The sequence below is a fragment of the Cotesia glomerata genome, linkage group LG6, assembly GCF_020080835.1.
Source record: "Cotesia glomerata isolate CgM1 linkage group LG6, MPM_Cglom_v2.3, whole genome shotgun sequence".
In the NCBI taxonomy this organism is placed as follows: domain Eukaryota; kingdom Metazoa; phylum Arthropoda; class Insecta; order Hymenoptera; family Braconidae; genus Cotesia; species Cotesia glomerata.
Window position 1 is genome coordinate 23,741,522 of NC_058163.1, and position 16,972 is coordinate 23,758,493.

At 29.8% G+C, this 16,972-nt stretch overlaps 2 protein-coding genes across 2 annotated transcripts; one reads left to right on the forward strand and one right to left on the reverse strand.

The window, feature by feature from the left end:
• The first annotated feature begins 209 nt into the window (after positions 1 to 209).
• On the forward strand, positions 210 to 3,649 carry LOC123268077. The gene is made up of 4 exons (XM_044732960.1): positions 210 to 867; positions 2,314 to 2,598; positions 3,204 to 3,537; positions 3,640 to 3,649. The coding sequence occupies exons 1-4, from the start codon at positions 210 to 212 to the stop codon at positions 3,647 to 3,649; spliced, it is 1,287 nt and encodes a 428-aa protein (XP_044588895.1).
• LOC123268078 lies at positions 3,604 to 15,046 on the reverse strand. The gene is made up of 14 exons (XM_044732961.1): positions 14,939 to 15,046; positions 14,666 to 14,838; positions 14,462 to 14,599; positions 13,819 to 14,161; positions 11,485 to 11,684; positions 10,805 to 11,403; positions 10,178 to 10,356; positions 9,664 to 9,671; positions 7,730 to 7,927; positions 7,515 to 7,652; positions 6,944 to 7,286; positions 5,128 to 5,327; positions 4,456 to 5,054; positions 3,604 to 3,888 (listed from the first exon to the last, which is right to left on the reverse strand). Exons 1-14 carry the CDS (start codon positions 14,994 to 14,996, stop codon positions 3,705 to 3,707), a joined length of 3,360 nt encoding a protein of 1,119 aa, XP_044588896.1. The 5' UTR covers positions 14,997 to 15,046; the 3' UTR covers positions 3,604 to 3,704.
• Between the last annotated feature and the right edge of the window lie 1,926 nt (positions 15,047 to 16,972).

The window sequence follows — 16,972 nt, forward strand, 5'->3', positions numbered from 1 at the left end:
TACAGTGCAATTCAACAAAATTCATTATTTCTTAAAGCAAAATTTTATTTATTCATAGTTCACGAGTCACGGCAGTCACATAGTGACTGCAAGGTTGCTAGTATAGATTAAAATTTCTTCTTCAATAAACTGAAGTAATTTACTTAATTTCCTATTTTAACTTACAGCTATCTTCAAATAAATTAACTTGGTTGTATTCTAAGTGAATTATGGCCGTGGTTCAAGTATTCATCACATTAATGATAATTAAAATAATAAATAGTTTATCTTTAGTGAATAAATCTTTAGAAATAGGAGACACATGGGAAGAATATGACGATCCGCTTTTAGGAGTTCCTCTTAAATTTAATAATTTGGTTACTAATATATCCAGCGAAGATGAAACAGAAGATTACAATCCTATAGTAGGCGCTCCTATTAATAAAACGTGGAGTGACTTATACCTGTTGACTCAAGATGAAAACTTGGACGAGTCTTTCTTCTTAAACTGGGACGTCGAAGAGACTATTCGTGACGCAGCTTATTACATCCGTGATCACAAGTTCAACGACTTTGATCGGCGTTATTATAGAAATATGAGTGATTACGAAAAAACAAGTAGTAGTAGATTGTACCAAGAGTTTGCTAAGCCCAGGTTAAATTCCCTGCATTGGCAAGTACTGAAGTACTGCAATGGCGGATTTTTTCAGTGTCTCAAGTACGTTGACAGTATGATTAAAAAAACGTCACCAAAGCGGCTTGATGATATTCTATATGTGATTATTAAAAATAATTGGAGTAGGAAAACTCATAATCAGCAAATAAATGTCCTTGATAATCAATGCAAATCATCGCGTGATAATTATTCACCGTTTCAAGGACCTCTTGGTATTTCTTCTTCTTTATCTTTTTTTTTTATTCTTCTGCTTCTTCTTCTTTTATTATTATTATTATTAATTTTTAACTTCCCGCTAAGAAAATTGAAAATTTTCAAAAATCGGGAAGTTATTGTTTTCACCCCGTTTTGCAAAAATCGAGTTTTCATCAGATCTCGACGTTTAAAGGTCACAGGAAGCTTCCCTGACTATCCCCGCGAGGTTGTCACTATGTCTGTATGTATGTGTGTGTGTGTGTGTGGGTGTAAGTATGTGAATCGCTTATAACTTTTGAACGATTGAACCGATCAGAATCTACCAAACGGCGTTCTACAGAATTCCCTCAAACTTAGATTTCCTATGAATTTGAATCGATTTGGACCGATAGATTTTGAGAAATTTTGAGAAATCTAAAAAAAAATCGGAAAAAAATTTATTTTGAGTGGTTTTTTTGGAATAACTTTTAAACGGCTTCATCGATCAATTCCAAAAACTGATCCGCCCTTGAGCTTGAAAAACCACGTCGATCACCGCTAATCCGGTCAAAATCGGTTGATTCGTTCGAGAGATAGCGTGAACGAAAGAAAACCGAAAAAAGTGTTTTTTTCACATAACTTCGATATTTCTTTTCGGATCGTTTTTGGTGAAATAGAATAATTTCTAGAACTTAAAAAACCGCGTCGATCGCCGTCAATAACGTAATATTCGGTTGATTGGTTCGAGAGATATCCTCGACGAAATATTTGGAAACAAGGATTTTTTCAACATAACTACGACATTTTTTGGAATAACTTTCAAACAGCTCTACCGATCGATTCCAAAAATTAATCAGCTTTTAAAATTAAAAAACCACGTCGATCGCCGCCGGTCCAGTCAAAATCGGTTCTTTCGTTCGGGAGTTATCGTTGACGAAAGAAAACCGAAAAAAGTGTTTTTTCAGAATTACTCCGAAATTCCTGGTTTGATTAAACTAAAATTACAGATTCTTCATGGGGCTTAAAAAATTGCGTTGAATGCTGCTAACTACGTAAAAATCGATTCATTTATTCAAAAGTTATTGCAGTTTGAAAATTTAAAAAATTGTATTTTATCAAACTTCTATCAGACTTTTGAGCACGAAGAGCTCAAAAGCATAGAAAAGCTATCCCTTTAAGCTCAGAGAGCTCAAAATAACACATAAATTGTATTTTTGAGCTCGGAGAGCTCAAAAACATCATTAGAGCAATTTTAAGCACCTAGGTATGAAATGAGCGGGAAGTTGCACGGATGACCTTCAGGGTCTACCGTTTTTCTAATTTTTTTTTAACTATTAAAGTGAAGATATATTTATAGATTTCTTCTCTATAAATATTTCTATATTATTCTCTAATAATAATTACTTAGACTGTAAAATTTAAATCATGATATTGTATACATGGTCAAACAAATTCAATTGTTATTTTGAATTGTAATATTGTAGAGCGTTTTCAATGGCGAACATCTGTCAGTTATTATTTATGCTGGTACACAATATTGAATAGACCAGAAATGAAACATTTTAATGAATCTTGTGATAATTTTGCTAATTGTCTTGATGATAAATACTTTACTAATAATAAAGACCCACGAGCTGATGATAAAATACCATTTGCATGCGCATTTTATAGCTTTTGTCCTGATCCTTGCTGCCCTTTGAAACATGTTTCTAGTATTTTGGATTGTTCTAAAAGTCTATTGAATCCATGCTTGATTAATAGTAAAAAAGGTAACAAAAAAAAACAATTAAGGTAAAAAACCCCATTAGTGGCACCTTTAACCCCTATTAGTGGCACTTTTTCTTTCAATGAAAAAATGTTCTACTTGGAATAAAAATTAAACATTTTTTTGATCTAAAGGTTTTAAAGATTAGAAATAATACATTCATTATTGAAATTAACGATTTCATTAATTGAATAAGTAACAAAATCAAAGAAAGTGTCAGTAATGGGGTCCCCGCCACTAATGGGGTCTTTTACCCTATTATAAAATTTTAAGAAATTAAATTAAGCAGACATTTAAAAATTTTTTTATTTTTTTATTAATAATTAACTAGGCCTAGAAAATTATTTATTAAAAATTGTACTCATAATTTTTCTGAGTTTCTAAAAATAGAATTTCTTGAATAAATTTTTCTTACTATAATTTATTAGTTAAAAAATTTCTTAAAAAAATTTCATGTGTAGAAATTCAAAAAAATTACAAATACAAATTTTTTAAATTGAAATTTTAGCATTATTTTATCAATTAAATATAACTAAAAAATTTTTATCCATAATAATACAAATTTTAATTTAATGTAATTCCAAATTAAATAAACTTAAAATATTTCAGAATATAATAATTGTTATTTCCCATTCGAAAATAATTACAACTTCAATTCACTGATAAGCAATAAATTGAATTTAACCTGCGATTGTGACGAACCAGGATACGAATGGTCGTCAAAATTTGGACTATGCATAGATATTGATGAATGTTCGACAAATCTTCATGATTGTTGGCCAGAATCTCATACAGTTTGTGTTAATTTGCCAGGAAGTTTTGATTGTGTTTGCGAGCTCGGATATGAGTACGACAATGGAACAGAGAAGTGTAAAAATAACTATGCGGTTCAAAATGTTCTTAGACAATCTTTGTCGATTGTTAGTTCAACTCCGCAAAGCTTGTTCGATATAATCGTTAATTCTTTAACAAAAAAAATTGATATTTTGTAATAAAAAAATCATTAAGATTTTTAGATATTAAATAATTGATGTTTATTGATAAGTTTCAAGTAATTATTTCTTCAGTGATTATAAATAAATATGGATAAAAACGCATGTGCAAAAATAATTAACATCCATTGTCTCCAGGGCGCAAAGTATCAAGTAACTTTTGTACAAGTTTCATCACAGGTTTAATTGGTCTTTTTCCAATAGTATAATTTTTATTTATTTCCAAGCAAGTACCATCGGAATCTGACGCAGGCCAGTTTAGATCTCCTAATATTGGATCTGTTGCATTTGGTGTCGGGTTCCTGATGATCAAAAGTAATTGAATTATTATAAATTATAATTTTTTTAAATAAAAATTTTTTTTTTTACTTATTTATTGAATGTCGCTTTAACCATTTGGTCCTAAGCGACGGAAATTTTAATTTTTATAAATTTTAATTTTTTATCAATTTTTATTAATTTTTATTTTTGCAAATTTTAATTTTTATCAATTTTTATTTTTATATTTTTAATTTTTATACATTTTAATTTTTTGATTCCAATTTTTACAAATCTTTATTTTTCAAAATTTTAATTTTAATCAATTTTTATTAATTTTAATTTTTATTCATTTATATTTTGATCAATTTTAATTTTTATACATTTTAATTTTTTGTTAATTCCAATTTTTACAAATCTTTATTTTTCAAAATTTTAATTTTAATAAATTTTTATTTTTATTAATTTATATTTTGATCAATTCTAATTTTTATACATTTTAATTTTTTGTTAATTCCAATTTTTACAAATCTTTATTTTTCAAAATTTTAATTATTATCAATTTTTATTCTTGTAAATTTTAATTTTTATAAATTATAAAAATAATTTACCCATATTTAGCAAAATTAGTCCAGAGTTTAACCATCTTACTGCGCTGCTTGCTGATAGAACTCTGGGGATTAAGACTTTGATTCCTATGAGATACCCAAAAAACATGAGCGATGTCATCAGAATGAGCTGTACCATTTAAAAAATTCCCCTCAACTTTGTGGATCGCTTGAGGATAATCAAACGAATTTTTATAGTAATAAATCGGTTGTTTACTGTTCTTGATCAAATATTTCTGAGTACGGTCAATACCGTCCTTGAAAGCTATATCTGTGGTCAAGTCCGTTACTACATAAATTACATCGACCGTTAAAGTACCCAAATCAGTCAGGCCTGTTGACACTATATTCTCCAGTATGTCTAAGTTTAAAATAGTGTTTACTCCCGGTAGATGGATAAATTGATTAATCGTTTGATTTATAGACTCCAAAAAAGTCGTAACGTCTGAGGCAAATGATAAAGTTTCTAAATCAACGAACCCGATTATTTGCGGGACGTGATTGAAGTCACCAGACTCGTATTTCTTTATTGAACATTCGTTTAAAAATGGAGCCTTTGATACTGAAGGGTATTCGATCGTTGGATTAAATGGTAAGTCAAGCTGTAATTAAATTATTAATTATTCCTATTAATTTCGAATTTTCAATTAATAAAAAAAAAATGTTGATAATTACAAGGGTCATATTTTTTGTCCCTTCAATAATTTGTTCAGCCGTGACATTTTTTAATTTTTCTAGAAGAACTGTTTTATTGTCAGTAGTAATTCCTAATATTTCTCCGAGATAAAAACTTCGTGAAACAGCTTCTTCTGGTCGATAAAATGCCCAAAAATTCAAGGGAGTTCCACTCATGTATATAGCTCCATGAAATAATCCTAAATATACACCGAAAAATGAATAATTTTGGAGAGCTTCATCTTCCTGATTTGAGTAGAAAAATTCTTAAACTTAAAAAATTTTTAACTTCCCGCTAAGAAAATCGAAGATTTTCAAAAATCGGGAAGTTATTGTTTTCACCCCGTTTTGCAAAAATCGAGTTTTCATCAGATCTCGACATTTGAAAGTCACAGGAAGCTTCCCTGACTATCCTCGCGAGGTTGTCACGGTATCTGTATGTGTGTGTGTGTGTGTGTGTGTGTGTGTGAAAGTATGTGAACCGCTTATAACTTTTGAACGGCTTGACCGATTTCATCGCGGTTGGTGCCATTCGAAAGGGCTTGACCAAACTTAGATTTTAAAAACTATTTGGACCGATTCAGATCAATAGATTTTGAGAAATCTTAAAAAAACTTAGAAAAAAAAATTTTTTTCAAATGTGGTTTTTTTGGAATAACTTTTAAACGGCTCAAAGGTTCAATTCCAAAAACTAATCAGCTCTTAACCTCAAAAAACCACGTCGATCGCCACCAATCCGTTCAAAATCGGTTGATTCGTTCGAGAGATATCGTGAACGAAAGAAAACCGAAAAAAGTGTTTTTTCGGAATAACTCCAAAATTCCTAGCGCGATCAATTCGAAATTTGAGATTCTTTGTGAGGCTTGAAAAACTGCGTCGAATACTTCTAACCGCGTAAAAATCGGTTTATTCATTCAAAAGTTATTGCGGTTTAAAAATTCAAGAAATAGTGTCTCATCAAATCTCTATCAGACTTTTGAGCTCGAAGAGCTTTAAAGCATAGGAAAGCAATCTCTTTGAGCTCGGAGAGCTCAAAATAACCCATAAATTGTATTTTTGAGCTCGAAGAGCTCAAAAATGTCATTGGTGCGATTTTAAGCGCCTAAGTATGGAATTAGCGGGAAGTTGCAGGGATGGCCTTCAGGGTCAACCGTTTTCCTAATTTTTTTAATTTAAGGGGGTGTTCTGGTCTAGAAGCTTAAATTTAAGGTAATTTTTTAAGTCCCGTAAAAAAAAAGGCAATCAATATTTTTACTATTCATTTTTTTATAAGATATTTATTAATATTTCAGGAATACAAGAAAAAAAAAAGTTGAAAAAAAATTTTTTTTCACAGAAGAGCAACTGCCTGAAAAAAAAATTAATTTTTGTACCACTTTTTTTGAGTTTTCCGATTTTTTTAAAAATAGTAAGTATTGAAATTTGGGGATAAGGATAGTTCACGCGACAGAGAAGTCTATAAAGAAGACTTACACCAAATTTTAAGTAATTCGGTTCAGAAGAACTTGAGAAATCGTGGGTTTTGTTTTAAAAAAGACAGTTTCAAGAAAAACACGTTTAAAGTCTCGCGTAAAGTTTCTCGCGGTCTAGTTCCGGCCGAGCCGGATATTTTCAAAGTTAAGCTTTGAAAATATGAAAAAAAAAATCCATTTTTTCAAATTTCTAGACCAGAATACTCCCTTAAGTGAATTTTACTTGTTTCAAGAATTTTTCGTCTTGATTCAAGACAATGAAACTCTTCAAAATTATTTTTTTGGTTTAAGAATTATTCTTTTGATTCAAGTTGAATTTTTTTTAATTTTGTTATTAATGTTACCTTTAGAAAGAGGAGATAAAACATGGAACCCAACACTTGCAGACCCAGCACTTTGTCCAAAAATAGTAACCCGATTAGGGTCGCCTCCAAATTTATCAATGTTTCGCTTCACCCAACGCAACGCAAGAGCCTGGTCCTTCAATCCCGCATTACCAGTCGCAGCTGAAATGTTCAGTGCCAAAAATCCAAGAGCTCCTAGACGATAATTCATCGCAACAATTACAACGTCATCTTCGATTAAAAGATCTGGACCATATCTTGTTCTATTGACGTATCCGGTAACGAACGCTCCTCCGTAAATCCAGACCATTACGGCGCGTAATTTATTATCCGTAGAATTGATCTTTTTAAATTTACACAACATTCATTTATTATTACAATTATTATACTGAAATCAGCAGACATCTGACAAATTTTAAAATTTTTATTACAAATAAATTATAAAAAAAAAACATTTTTTTTTTCAAATTTGCACTTGTAATTTTTTTTTAATTTCTAGATGTTATAATTTTAACTGGTTACTTTTAGTATTGTTTATAAATAATTATTAATTATAATTAACAATACTAACTTTAGGCGTGTAAACATTAAGGTAAAGACAGTCTTCATGTCCATCGTAGAACTTGTCTTCATAATTCCATTGGGGACAAACGCTTGCTTCTCTAGTTGTATTACGGACATCTTTCCACTCATCAACTTCTTCTGGAGGCTGTAAAAGTTTAATTAATATTCAACTTAAATTAATTAAAATGATTAATTTTATACATGTGAAGAGATATAATTTACTTGAAATCTTAAACGACCAACTGGAGGTTTGCCATATGGAACGCCTTCATAACTCGCATAAGAAATATTTTTTGCAACAGTCTGTAAAATTTTACCCTGAATTGGACCTTTTTCAGTTTTTATGATTTCTGTTGGTTTTAATTGAGCTGAATATTTGATCAGAAAAAATATTATTGGAAAATATAAATAATTCATATTATTATTTTAAGTGTGTATTGTAAATTTGAATATTTAGTGAAGACTAATATTTTTCTTTTAACTTACTTAATTTATAAACAAATGTGAAAAATTTTTTTTCTTTATACAAGTTATAGGTATCATAAATAATATTCAATATTAACTGATATGATTAGACAAAACGGTGAACTCAATGTCATTTCGTCCATTAAATATGAAACTTATTAGTACAATTGCATGAAGTTATCAGTTTTCCCTAATCATTTATTTTTCAATTGCAAGTAATTGTCTACAATTAAAATTCAGTGCGGTAACTTCACTTGTTTAAAATTTATATTTTTTCTTTATGCAACTTTTCTTCCGACAATAGAGAGCGCTTATTTATCTTCTGTCGAATACATCATCTTTTGGCTATTTTGGCTATATTCCCTAGCGGATACCTGGTGACGGCCAAACTACGGTGAATTCACTTTACCGATGAAAGAATAGTATATTTCTTACCTAGGGCAGGAAAATAAGAAATGTCTCAGATTACATGTAATTGTTGACCGAGGCGAAGCCGAGGTCGACAAACATGTGATCTGAGGCTTTCTTATTTCCTGCCCGTGGTGAAAATGCTATTTTTCTCCTCGACGGAGGCGGAAAGCGGCATTTTTATTTAGCGCAGCGGGCGGAAAATTGATGCTTTCCGCCCGGAGGGAAGAAAAGTCTATTTGCGGTTGAACCACCGTCGTTCAACGGTGAAAAATAAGTGAAGTTGTGAAAAGTTCTGACGGTAATTGCATGGTTCATACAATGAACATTCACAAGATTTTCTCCATTTTTTTCCCACTTAATAACTATGATTTTCCGACCCCTTGATTGTCTTCAGACATAAATACAACGGTGAATGACTAGTAAAAATTCGGTGAATAAAAAGTATTTCGGTGGTGAATCCACGGTAGTCTGCGAGCGAATTTCAGGTCAAATGGCGGTAAAGAAGATAGTAACGGTAAAGAAGAAATTTTATACCAACGATCCATTGATAAATTGCTGGGTGAAGTTTTATTTGTAAATGTAAAAAAATTTTATAAAATAATATATGAGGCTAATAAAATATAAATAAATAGTTAATAAAAATAATTTGAAAAAGGATTCAGTCACTATAATTTTTGATATAAAAAAAAACACCTTTTATAAATTTTTGTGAAATTTCAGGATTTTTTTTTTATGAAATTTTAAATTCAACGTAGCTTCATGAAATTAAAAAAAAAATTTTTTTTGATTAATAAAATTTAATGCATTTATTTTGGGTGATAAATTCACAGAATGATTTATTATTTAGAATTCATGGAATAGAAATAATTATCAAAACTAAATTAAGTATCCGTAAAATAGATGGTGATTAAAATGCATCTTTAATGCACGTCTGGGATAGCATTACAGGAAAATCCCTTGACTGTCAATCAGATGATCCGAGTTCGATCCCCGGTCTGGGCGAAGTGAATTTACATTGAATTTTTTTTTTTTTTTTTTAATATTATCGTATACGCGAACATTATACGAGCTTAATATCGATTATTCTGGGTGAATACACCTATTTTCTTTAATCGGATTCCTACGATGACACGGTAAATCGACCGTAATGAGCTAGTTGTTTGTCAGTTATATGCGGGTGAATTGATGGTCAAATGTCGGTCAGATCACCGTAAGTTCACTCGCAGAAAAAGGTATTTCTCGGATGTACAGTCGGTAAATCAATCGTCAAAATTGTTCACAATGACACCTAATGTAAACCGTTAAATCACTTCATATAGACTAATGTTTGACCGTGAATTGACCATATTATAACCGTGGCGGTGAAACCGCTAGGGTTGGTTTAAATTTAAACCAACGCCTGAAACAAAGTAATAGTAGATTGTAATTTTTTAAGATGAGAGAGTCGTTATTTACTATAGTGACAGCTACTAATCACATTTTCGATATTAAATTTTTGTAATATTTACATTTGTGCCACCCCGATGTCCGCTGTACTATTTGAAACTATAAAAATTAACCGAAATCTGAGTGAATTTTATAGTTTATTTTTTTCCGTGTAACAATAATCATTAATTTTTTATTTTTTGAACAAATTTTTATTTAATAATAATAATCATAATAATAATTTTGTAAAAAAATCATAAAGATTTTTAGACATTGAATAATTCATAGTTATTGATAAGTTTCAAGTAATTATTCCTTCAGTGATTATAAATAAATATAGATAAAATCGAATGTGCAAAAAAAATTAACATCCATTATCTGCAGAGCGAAAAGTATCAAGTAACTTTTGTATACGTTTCAGCACAGGTTTGATTGGTCTTTTTCCAATAGAATAATTTTTATTTATTTCCAAGCAAGTACCATCGGAATCTGACGCCGGCCAGTTTAAATCTCCTAGTATTGGATCTGTTGCATTTGGTGTCGGGTTCCTGATGATCAAAAGTAAGTGAATTATTATAAATTATAATTTTTTTAAATTAAAAATGTTTTTTTTATTTATTTATTGAATGTCGCCTCAACTATTTGGTCCTAGGCGACGGAAATTTTAATTTTTATAAATTTTAATTTTTTATCAATTTTTATTAATTTTTATTTTTGCAAATTTTAATTTTTATCAATTTTTATTTTTGTAAATTTTAATTTTTATACATTTTAATTTTTTGTTAATTCCAATTTTTACAAATCTTTATTTTTCAAAATTTTAATTTTAATAAATTTTTATTTTTATTAATTTATATTTTGATCAATTCTAATTTTTATACATTTTAATTTTTTGTTAATTCCAATTTTTACAAATCTTTATTTTTCAAAATTTTAATTGTTATCAATTTTTATTCTTGTAAATTTTAATTTTTATAAATTATAAAAATAATTTACCCATATTTAGCAAAATTAGTCCAGAGTTTAACCATCTTACTGCGCTGCTTGCTGATAGAACTCTGGGGATTAAGACTTTGATTCCTATGAGACACCCAAAAAACATGAGGAATGTCATCAACGTGAACTGTACCATTCAATAAATTTCCTTTAACTTTGTGGAGTGCTTGAGGATAATCAAACGAATTTTGATAGTAATAAATCGGTTGTTTATTGTTCTTGATCAAATATTTCTGAGTACGGTCAATACCGTCCTTGAAAGCTATATCTGTGGTCAAGTCCGATAATACATAAATTACATCGACCGTTAAAGTACCTACGTCAACTAGGCCTGTTGATACTGTATCCTTCAGTTTGTCTAAGTTTAAAATATTTCTTATTCCCGGTAGATTGATTAATTTATTAATCGTTTGATTTACAGAATGCAAAAAAATCGTAACGTCTGTGACAAACGCTAATGTTTCTAAATCAACGAAGCCGATTATTTGCGGGACGTGATTGAAGTCACCAGACTCGTATTTCTTTACTGAACATTCGTTTAAAAATGGAGTCTTTGATACTGAAGGGTATTCGATCGTTGGATTAAATGGTAAGTCAAGCTGTAATTAAATTTTAAATTATTAATTATTCCTATTAATTTCAGATTTTTCAATTTATAAAAAAAAAATGTTGATAATTACAAGGGTCATATTTTTTGTCGCTCTAATAATTTGTTCAGCCGTGACATTTTTTAATTGTTCTAAAAGAATTGTTTTATTGTCAGTAATAATTCCTAATATTTTTCCGAGATAAAAACTTCGTGAAACAGCTTCGCCTGGTCGATAAAACGCCCAAAAATTCAAGGGAGTTCCACTCATTTGTATAGCTCCATGAAATAATCCTAAGTACACACAGAAATAGTATATTACATACCTAGGCCAGTAAAATAAGAAAAGTCTCAGATCACATGTAATTGTTGGCCGAGGCGAAGCCGAGGTTGACAAACATGTGATCTGAGGCTTTACTTTTTACTGGCCAAGGTGTGTATACTATTTTTCTGCTCGACGTAGCCGGAATGTGGTAACTTTGTTTAGCGCAGCGGCCAGAAAGTTGCCACTTTCCGGCCGGAAGGCAGAAAAAAAAATGTGAGTGTACCAGAGTACACAGGTAAGAAGTGAAACTTCTTTATGACATATCATTTTTTTAAAATTTCGCGTTACTAGAACCGTAAGGGCGTATCTCAAAATATACGCCCTTATGGTTCTGCAGGACCATAAGGGCGTATAAAAAAAAATTTTTCTCCCCTCCGGGCGGAAAGCGTCAATTTTCCGCCCGCTGCGCCAAATGAAAATGCCGCTTTCCGCCTTCGTCGAGGAGAAAAATAGTATTCTCACCATGGGCAGGAAATAAGAAAGCCTCAGATCACATGTTTGTCGACCTCGGCTTCGCCTCGGTCAACAATTACATGTAATCTGAGACATTTCTTATTTTCCTGCCCTAGGTAAGAAAATACTATTTTTGCTCCAATCAATGTAAAAATGTTGAAAATATTAACGTCTATGGAAAAAACGAAAAAAAAAATTTTTTTTGTGATACGCCCTTATGGTTTTAAGAAAACATTTTTCTAAAACCATGAGGCGTATCCTGTTTTTTCGGTTTATTATCAATTATGGGTCAGAGTAAGAAAAAAATTTGCAAAGGTAATAGAATATCACTCCACAACTTGATTTATGTCAACAAATATTTATCTAAGTGAGAAAACTAATAAAAAATTAAGGAAAAATAAATTCATCAGAGTATTACTCCAATGCCATCTCCATCGTCAGGATCATCTGTGTCTAAGATTATAAAAGTAAAAAAAAAGATTTGTTAATTTTTTTTTTTAACTAGATAATGACAAAAAAATTTATAAACTATGACCATGGCTGAAAATTAAACTTTGATAATACCGATGATATTTTGTGGGACAGTGCCTGATGTACAAAAATGATTTAGATCATCAAATTTGCTTCAAGATATTGGTACACGGAAAAAACGAGATTTAATTGGTTTCCATGTTGGACGGAACCTAGTTCCATTTATAGTTTAAAAAATTTACAAATGGTTACTACTTCTATGTAGACTGTAGTAGGTACAGTTTTCGTTTATTTCAGTTCAATCCGAGATGGGGCTCAGAGCCATCTGAGATTTATTTGTCTCAGATGGTTGTCAGCACCGCGCGCATGCTCGTCAGTCCCATCTTACATAGAAGTGGCGTCCATTTGGAATTTAACTAAAATCTATCTGCAGATAGTACCTATTTTTACATTATCATTTTCAAGTGCATTTTGCAAACTATCTATTATCTACTCAAAGTAATACAATTATATCGCGTACCTAATGCCAAAAGGGCGTATAACAGCAGTTAGATAGGGTTCCATGCCAAAAGAGCGTATAAAAAATAATTTTTTTGCTATTCTTTTTAGAACCGCTCGAAACGTAAAGATCTACAGAAAAAAATTTTTGACTTACTAAAGCCAAAAGGGCGTATCTTAAGATATACGCCCTTTCGCGGTCTAGTTCCGGCCGGGCCGGATATTTTCAAAGTTAAAAGCGGTTTATAGTTGATTTTCAAACGTGTTTTTTTCATGTATGTGATAAAATTTCGAAAAAAAACGCTTCGCTCTTCGATAGATAATTAAATTATCTATCGAAGAGCGAATAAGCGCTTTTTTGGAAAATTTTCATTTATTTATCCATAAAATGCGTTTTAAGATTCCATTTGTTGTACAAGTATGACAGAGATACTTTCGTTTGTCCAATAGAGGGCGAGAGAGAGAAAAAATGTAAACCCTTATTAAGATTTGAAAATATGAAAAAAAAAATCCATTTTTTCAAATTTCTAGACCAGAATACCCTCTTAAGTGAATTTTACTTGTTTCAAGAATTTTTCGTCTTGATTCAAGACAATGAAACTCTTCAAAATTATTTTTTTGGTTTAAGAATTATTCTTTTGATTCAAGTTAAATTTTTTTTAATTTTGTTATTAATGTTACCTTTAGAAAAAGGGGATAAAACATGGAACCCAACACTTGCAGACCCAGCGCTTTGTCCAAAAATAGTAACCCGATTAGGGTCACCTCCAAATTTATCAATGTTTCGCTTCACCCAACGCAACGCAAGAGCCTGGTCCTTCAATCCCGCATTACCAGTCGCAGCTGAAATGTTCAGTGCCAAAAATCCAAGAGCTCCTAGACGATAATTCATCGCAACAACTACAACGTCATCTTCGATTAAAAAATCTGGACCATATAATGTTCTATTGACGTATCCGATAACGAACGCTCCTCCGTAAATCCAGACCATTACGGCGCGTAATTTATTATCCGTAGAATTGATCTTTTTAAATTTACACAACATTCATTTATTATTACAATTATAATACTGAAATCAGCAGACATCTAACAATTTTTAAAATTTTTATTACAAATAAATCGCGTTACTAGAACCGAAAGGGCGTATCTCAAAATATACAATTTTTCTTGAAAAAATTATTTTTATAAAATTGCATTTTTAATTTCTACTTGTCAATTTTATTTTTTTCATTTTTTTTACCATAATTTATTTTTTAAAAAAATTCTTTAAATTATCAAATATCTGCTAAATTATAAATTATTATAACTAATCAACAATACTAACTTTAGGTGTGTAAACATTAAGGTAGAGACAGTCTTCATGTCCATCGTAGAAATTGTCACGATAATTCCATTGAGGACAAACACTTGCTTCTCTAGTTGTATTACGGACATCCTTCCACTCATCAACTTCTTCTGGAGGCTGTAAGAGTTTAATTAATATTAAACATATTAATTAATATTATATATGAGAAGAAATATAATTTACTTGAAATCTCAAAGGACCAATTGGAGGTTTGCCATATGGAACGCCTTCAAAACTCGAAAATGGAATTTTTTTTGCAACAGTCCGTAAAATTTTACCCCGAATTGGACCTTTGTCAGTTTTAATAACCTCTGTTGGTTTTAATTCAGTTGAATATTTAATCACAAAAAATATTACTAAAAAATATAAATAATTCATATTATTATTATTATTATTATAAGCGTGTATTGTAAATTTGAATAGTTAGTGAAGACTAATATTCTTCTTTTAACTTACTTGATTTATAAACGAATGTAAAATTGTTTTTTTTCCTTATACAATTTACACGTACCATAAATAATAATATTGAATATTAACTGACATGATTAGACCAAACGGTAAATTCAATGTCATTTCGTCCATAAAATATAAAATTTATTAGTACCTGTTTAAATAATTATCAGTTTTCTCTAATTATTTATTTTTCAATTGCAAGTAATTGTCTACAAATAAAATTCAGTGTGCTCTAACTTCACAAACTTCACTTGTTTTAAATTTTTAAATTTATTAAATTTATTTATATTTTCTCTCTGTATAACTTTTCTTCCGACAATAGACCCTCACGGTTTTGGAAATTCCGTAAAGATTTGGTATCTATACGATATAAATGCTGTATTTTTACCGTAATACTTCAGTTATTTTAGCCAGTTTTTTTGTCGAATTATTATGAAAAAATTACGAAATAAATTCAGAATATTTATGGCAATACAATAGAAAAGTTTCGGTATATTTACAGCATCTAAACCGTAAATATACCGCATATTTCTGTATATCTGCGGTATTATTGCAGCAAAAAACCGGAAAAGAAGATCCCTACTTTCTAATATCGGCAAAATACCAAAAATATGCTGCTTTACTACTATTTTTCAATAGCTTGAAATTTTTTTTTATAATATTATAAATTATCGTGAATTATTTTTAAGAGGTTGATAAACTAATTTCTCGATTGTTATTATTATTAATAATTTTTTTTAGTCTAGACCGGGATTCGAACTCAGATCATTTAGTTACGTGCCGAATGCTCTACCACTTGAGCTATCAGAGCTAACACAGCCGTCCATCTTACGGTAGAAAGCATTATATCTTTAATTATGTCAGTATAAACGCGGCAAAATTATAGTATATCTTTGGTATTTTTACCGTAGAAATACGATTTTATTACTTTAAAATTATATTTATATTATAGTTAATACATAAATTTTTTACGGTAAAAGTTCTAGAGTTTTACAGTAATTTTATAGTATTATTTCTGAACTTTGCAGCAAAAGTACGGTAGAAATGCTGCATAACTATAGTAAAATAAATAATAGTTTAAAAAAACTAAAAACACGCTTTTTATAGAAAACCAAACTAAAAAATAGAAAATAAATTTAAATTAAGAATAGTGTTAAAAATTTCAATAAATATAAATTAATAATAGTGTAAATAACAAAAATGTATTTTATTTTAAAAAAAGCGTGAGGTGCATGGTGTCAATAGTTATAAATATTTTATTGACAGATATGAGTAGAGTGATTATCATTTTGATAATATCTTAAAAAGCACCCCACGCTTTTTTTAAAATAAAATACATTTTTTTTATTTACACTATTATTAATTTATATTTATTGAAATTTTTAACACTATTCTTAATTTAAATTTATTTTCTATTTTTTAGTTTGGTTTTCTATAAAAAACGTGTCTTTAGTTTCTTTAAACTATTATTTATTTTATACCTTTTAGTTTGGTTTATTTATAAAAGCGTGATTTTTTAGTTTTTTTAAACTATTATTTGTTGATTATCAAAAATATTCAGGCGCGCAAATTACCCACGGAGAGTTACATACTGACATACTGACATACTGACATACAAGTGAAGCTAATAAAAAAAAGTTTGGAAAATCCAAAAGTGCACGCCTCATAACGCTCATTCATTTTTTAAGAAAAAATAAATTTTGTAACTGATAAAAAAAAAGAAAATTATAATTAATTAATTTCTTACAGAGTATTTTTTTTTTTTTAAATATCAGCGCCCTTTTTTCTTGTTATATGCGCACGCAGTCTAAAAAAATCTAGCTTTATCAAGTGGCGCCATAGTTTTCACGTGACAAATAAGAAAAATTCGTTTGTCTTTGTACGGTTATATCGTAATAAATTTTAATAAAAATTCAATTTAAAAAAAAAAATACGTAACTAGGCTACTGATATGAAATACGGACCCAGTTCATCGCATTCGTAAACTAATAAAAAAAGTCCGGTCTTGAAATATCAATTTGTTCGGGAGTAATCATT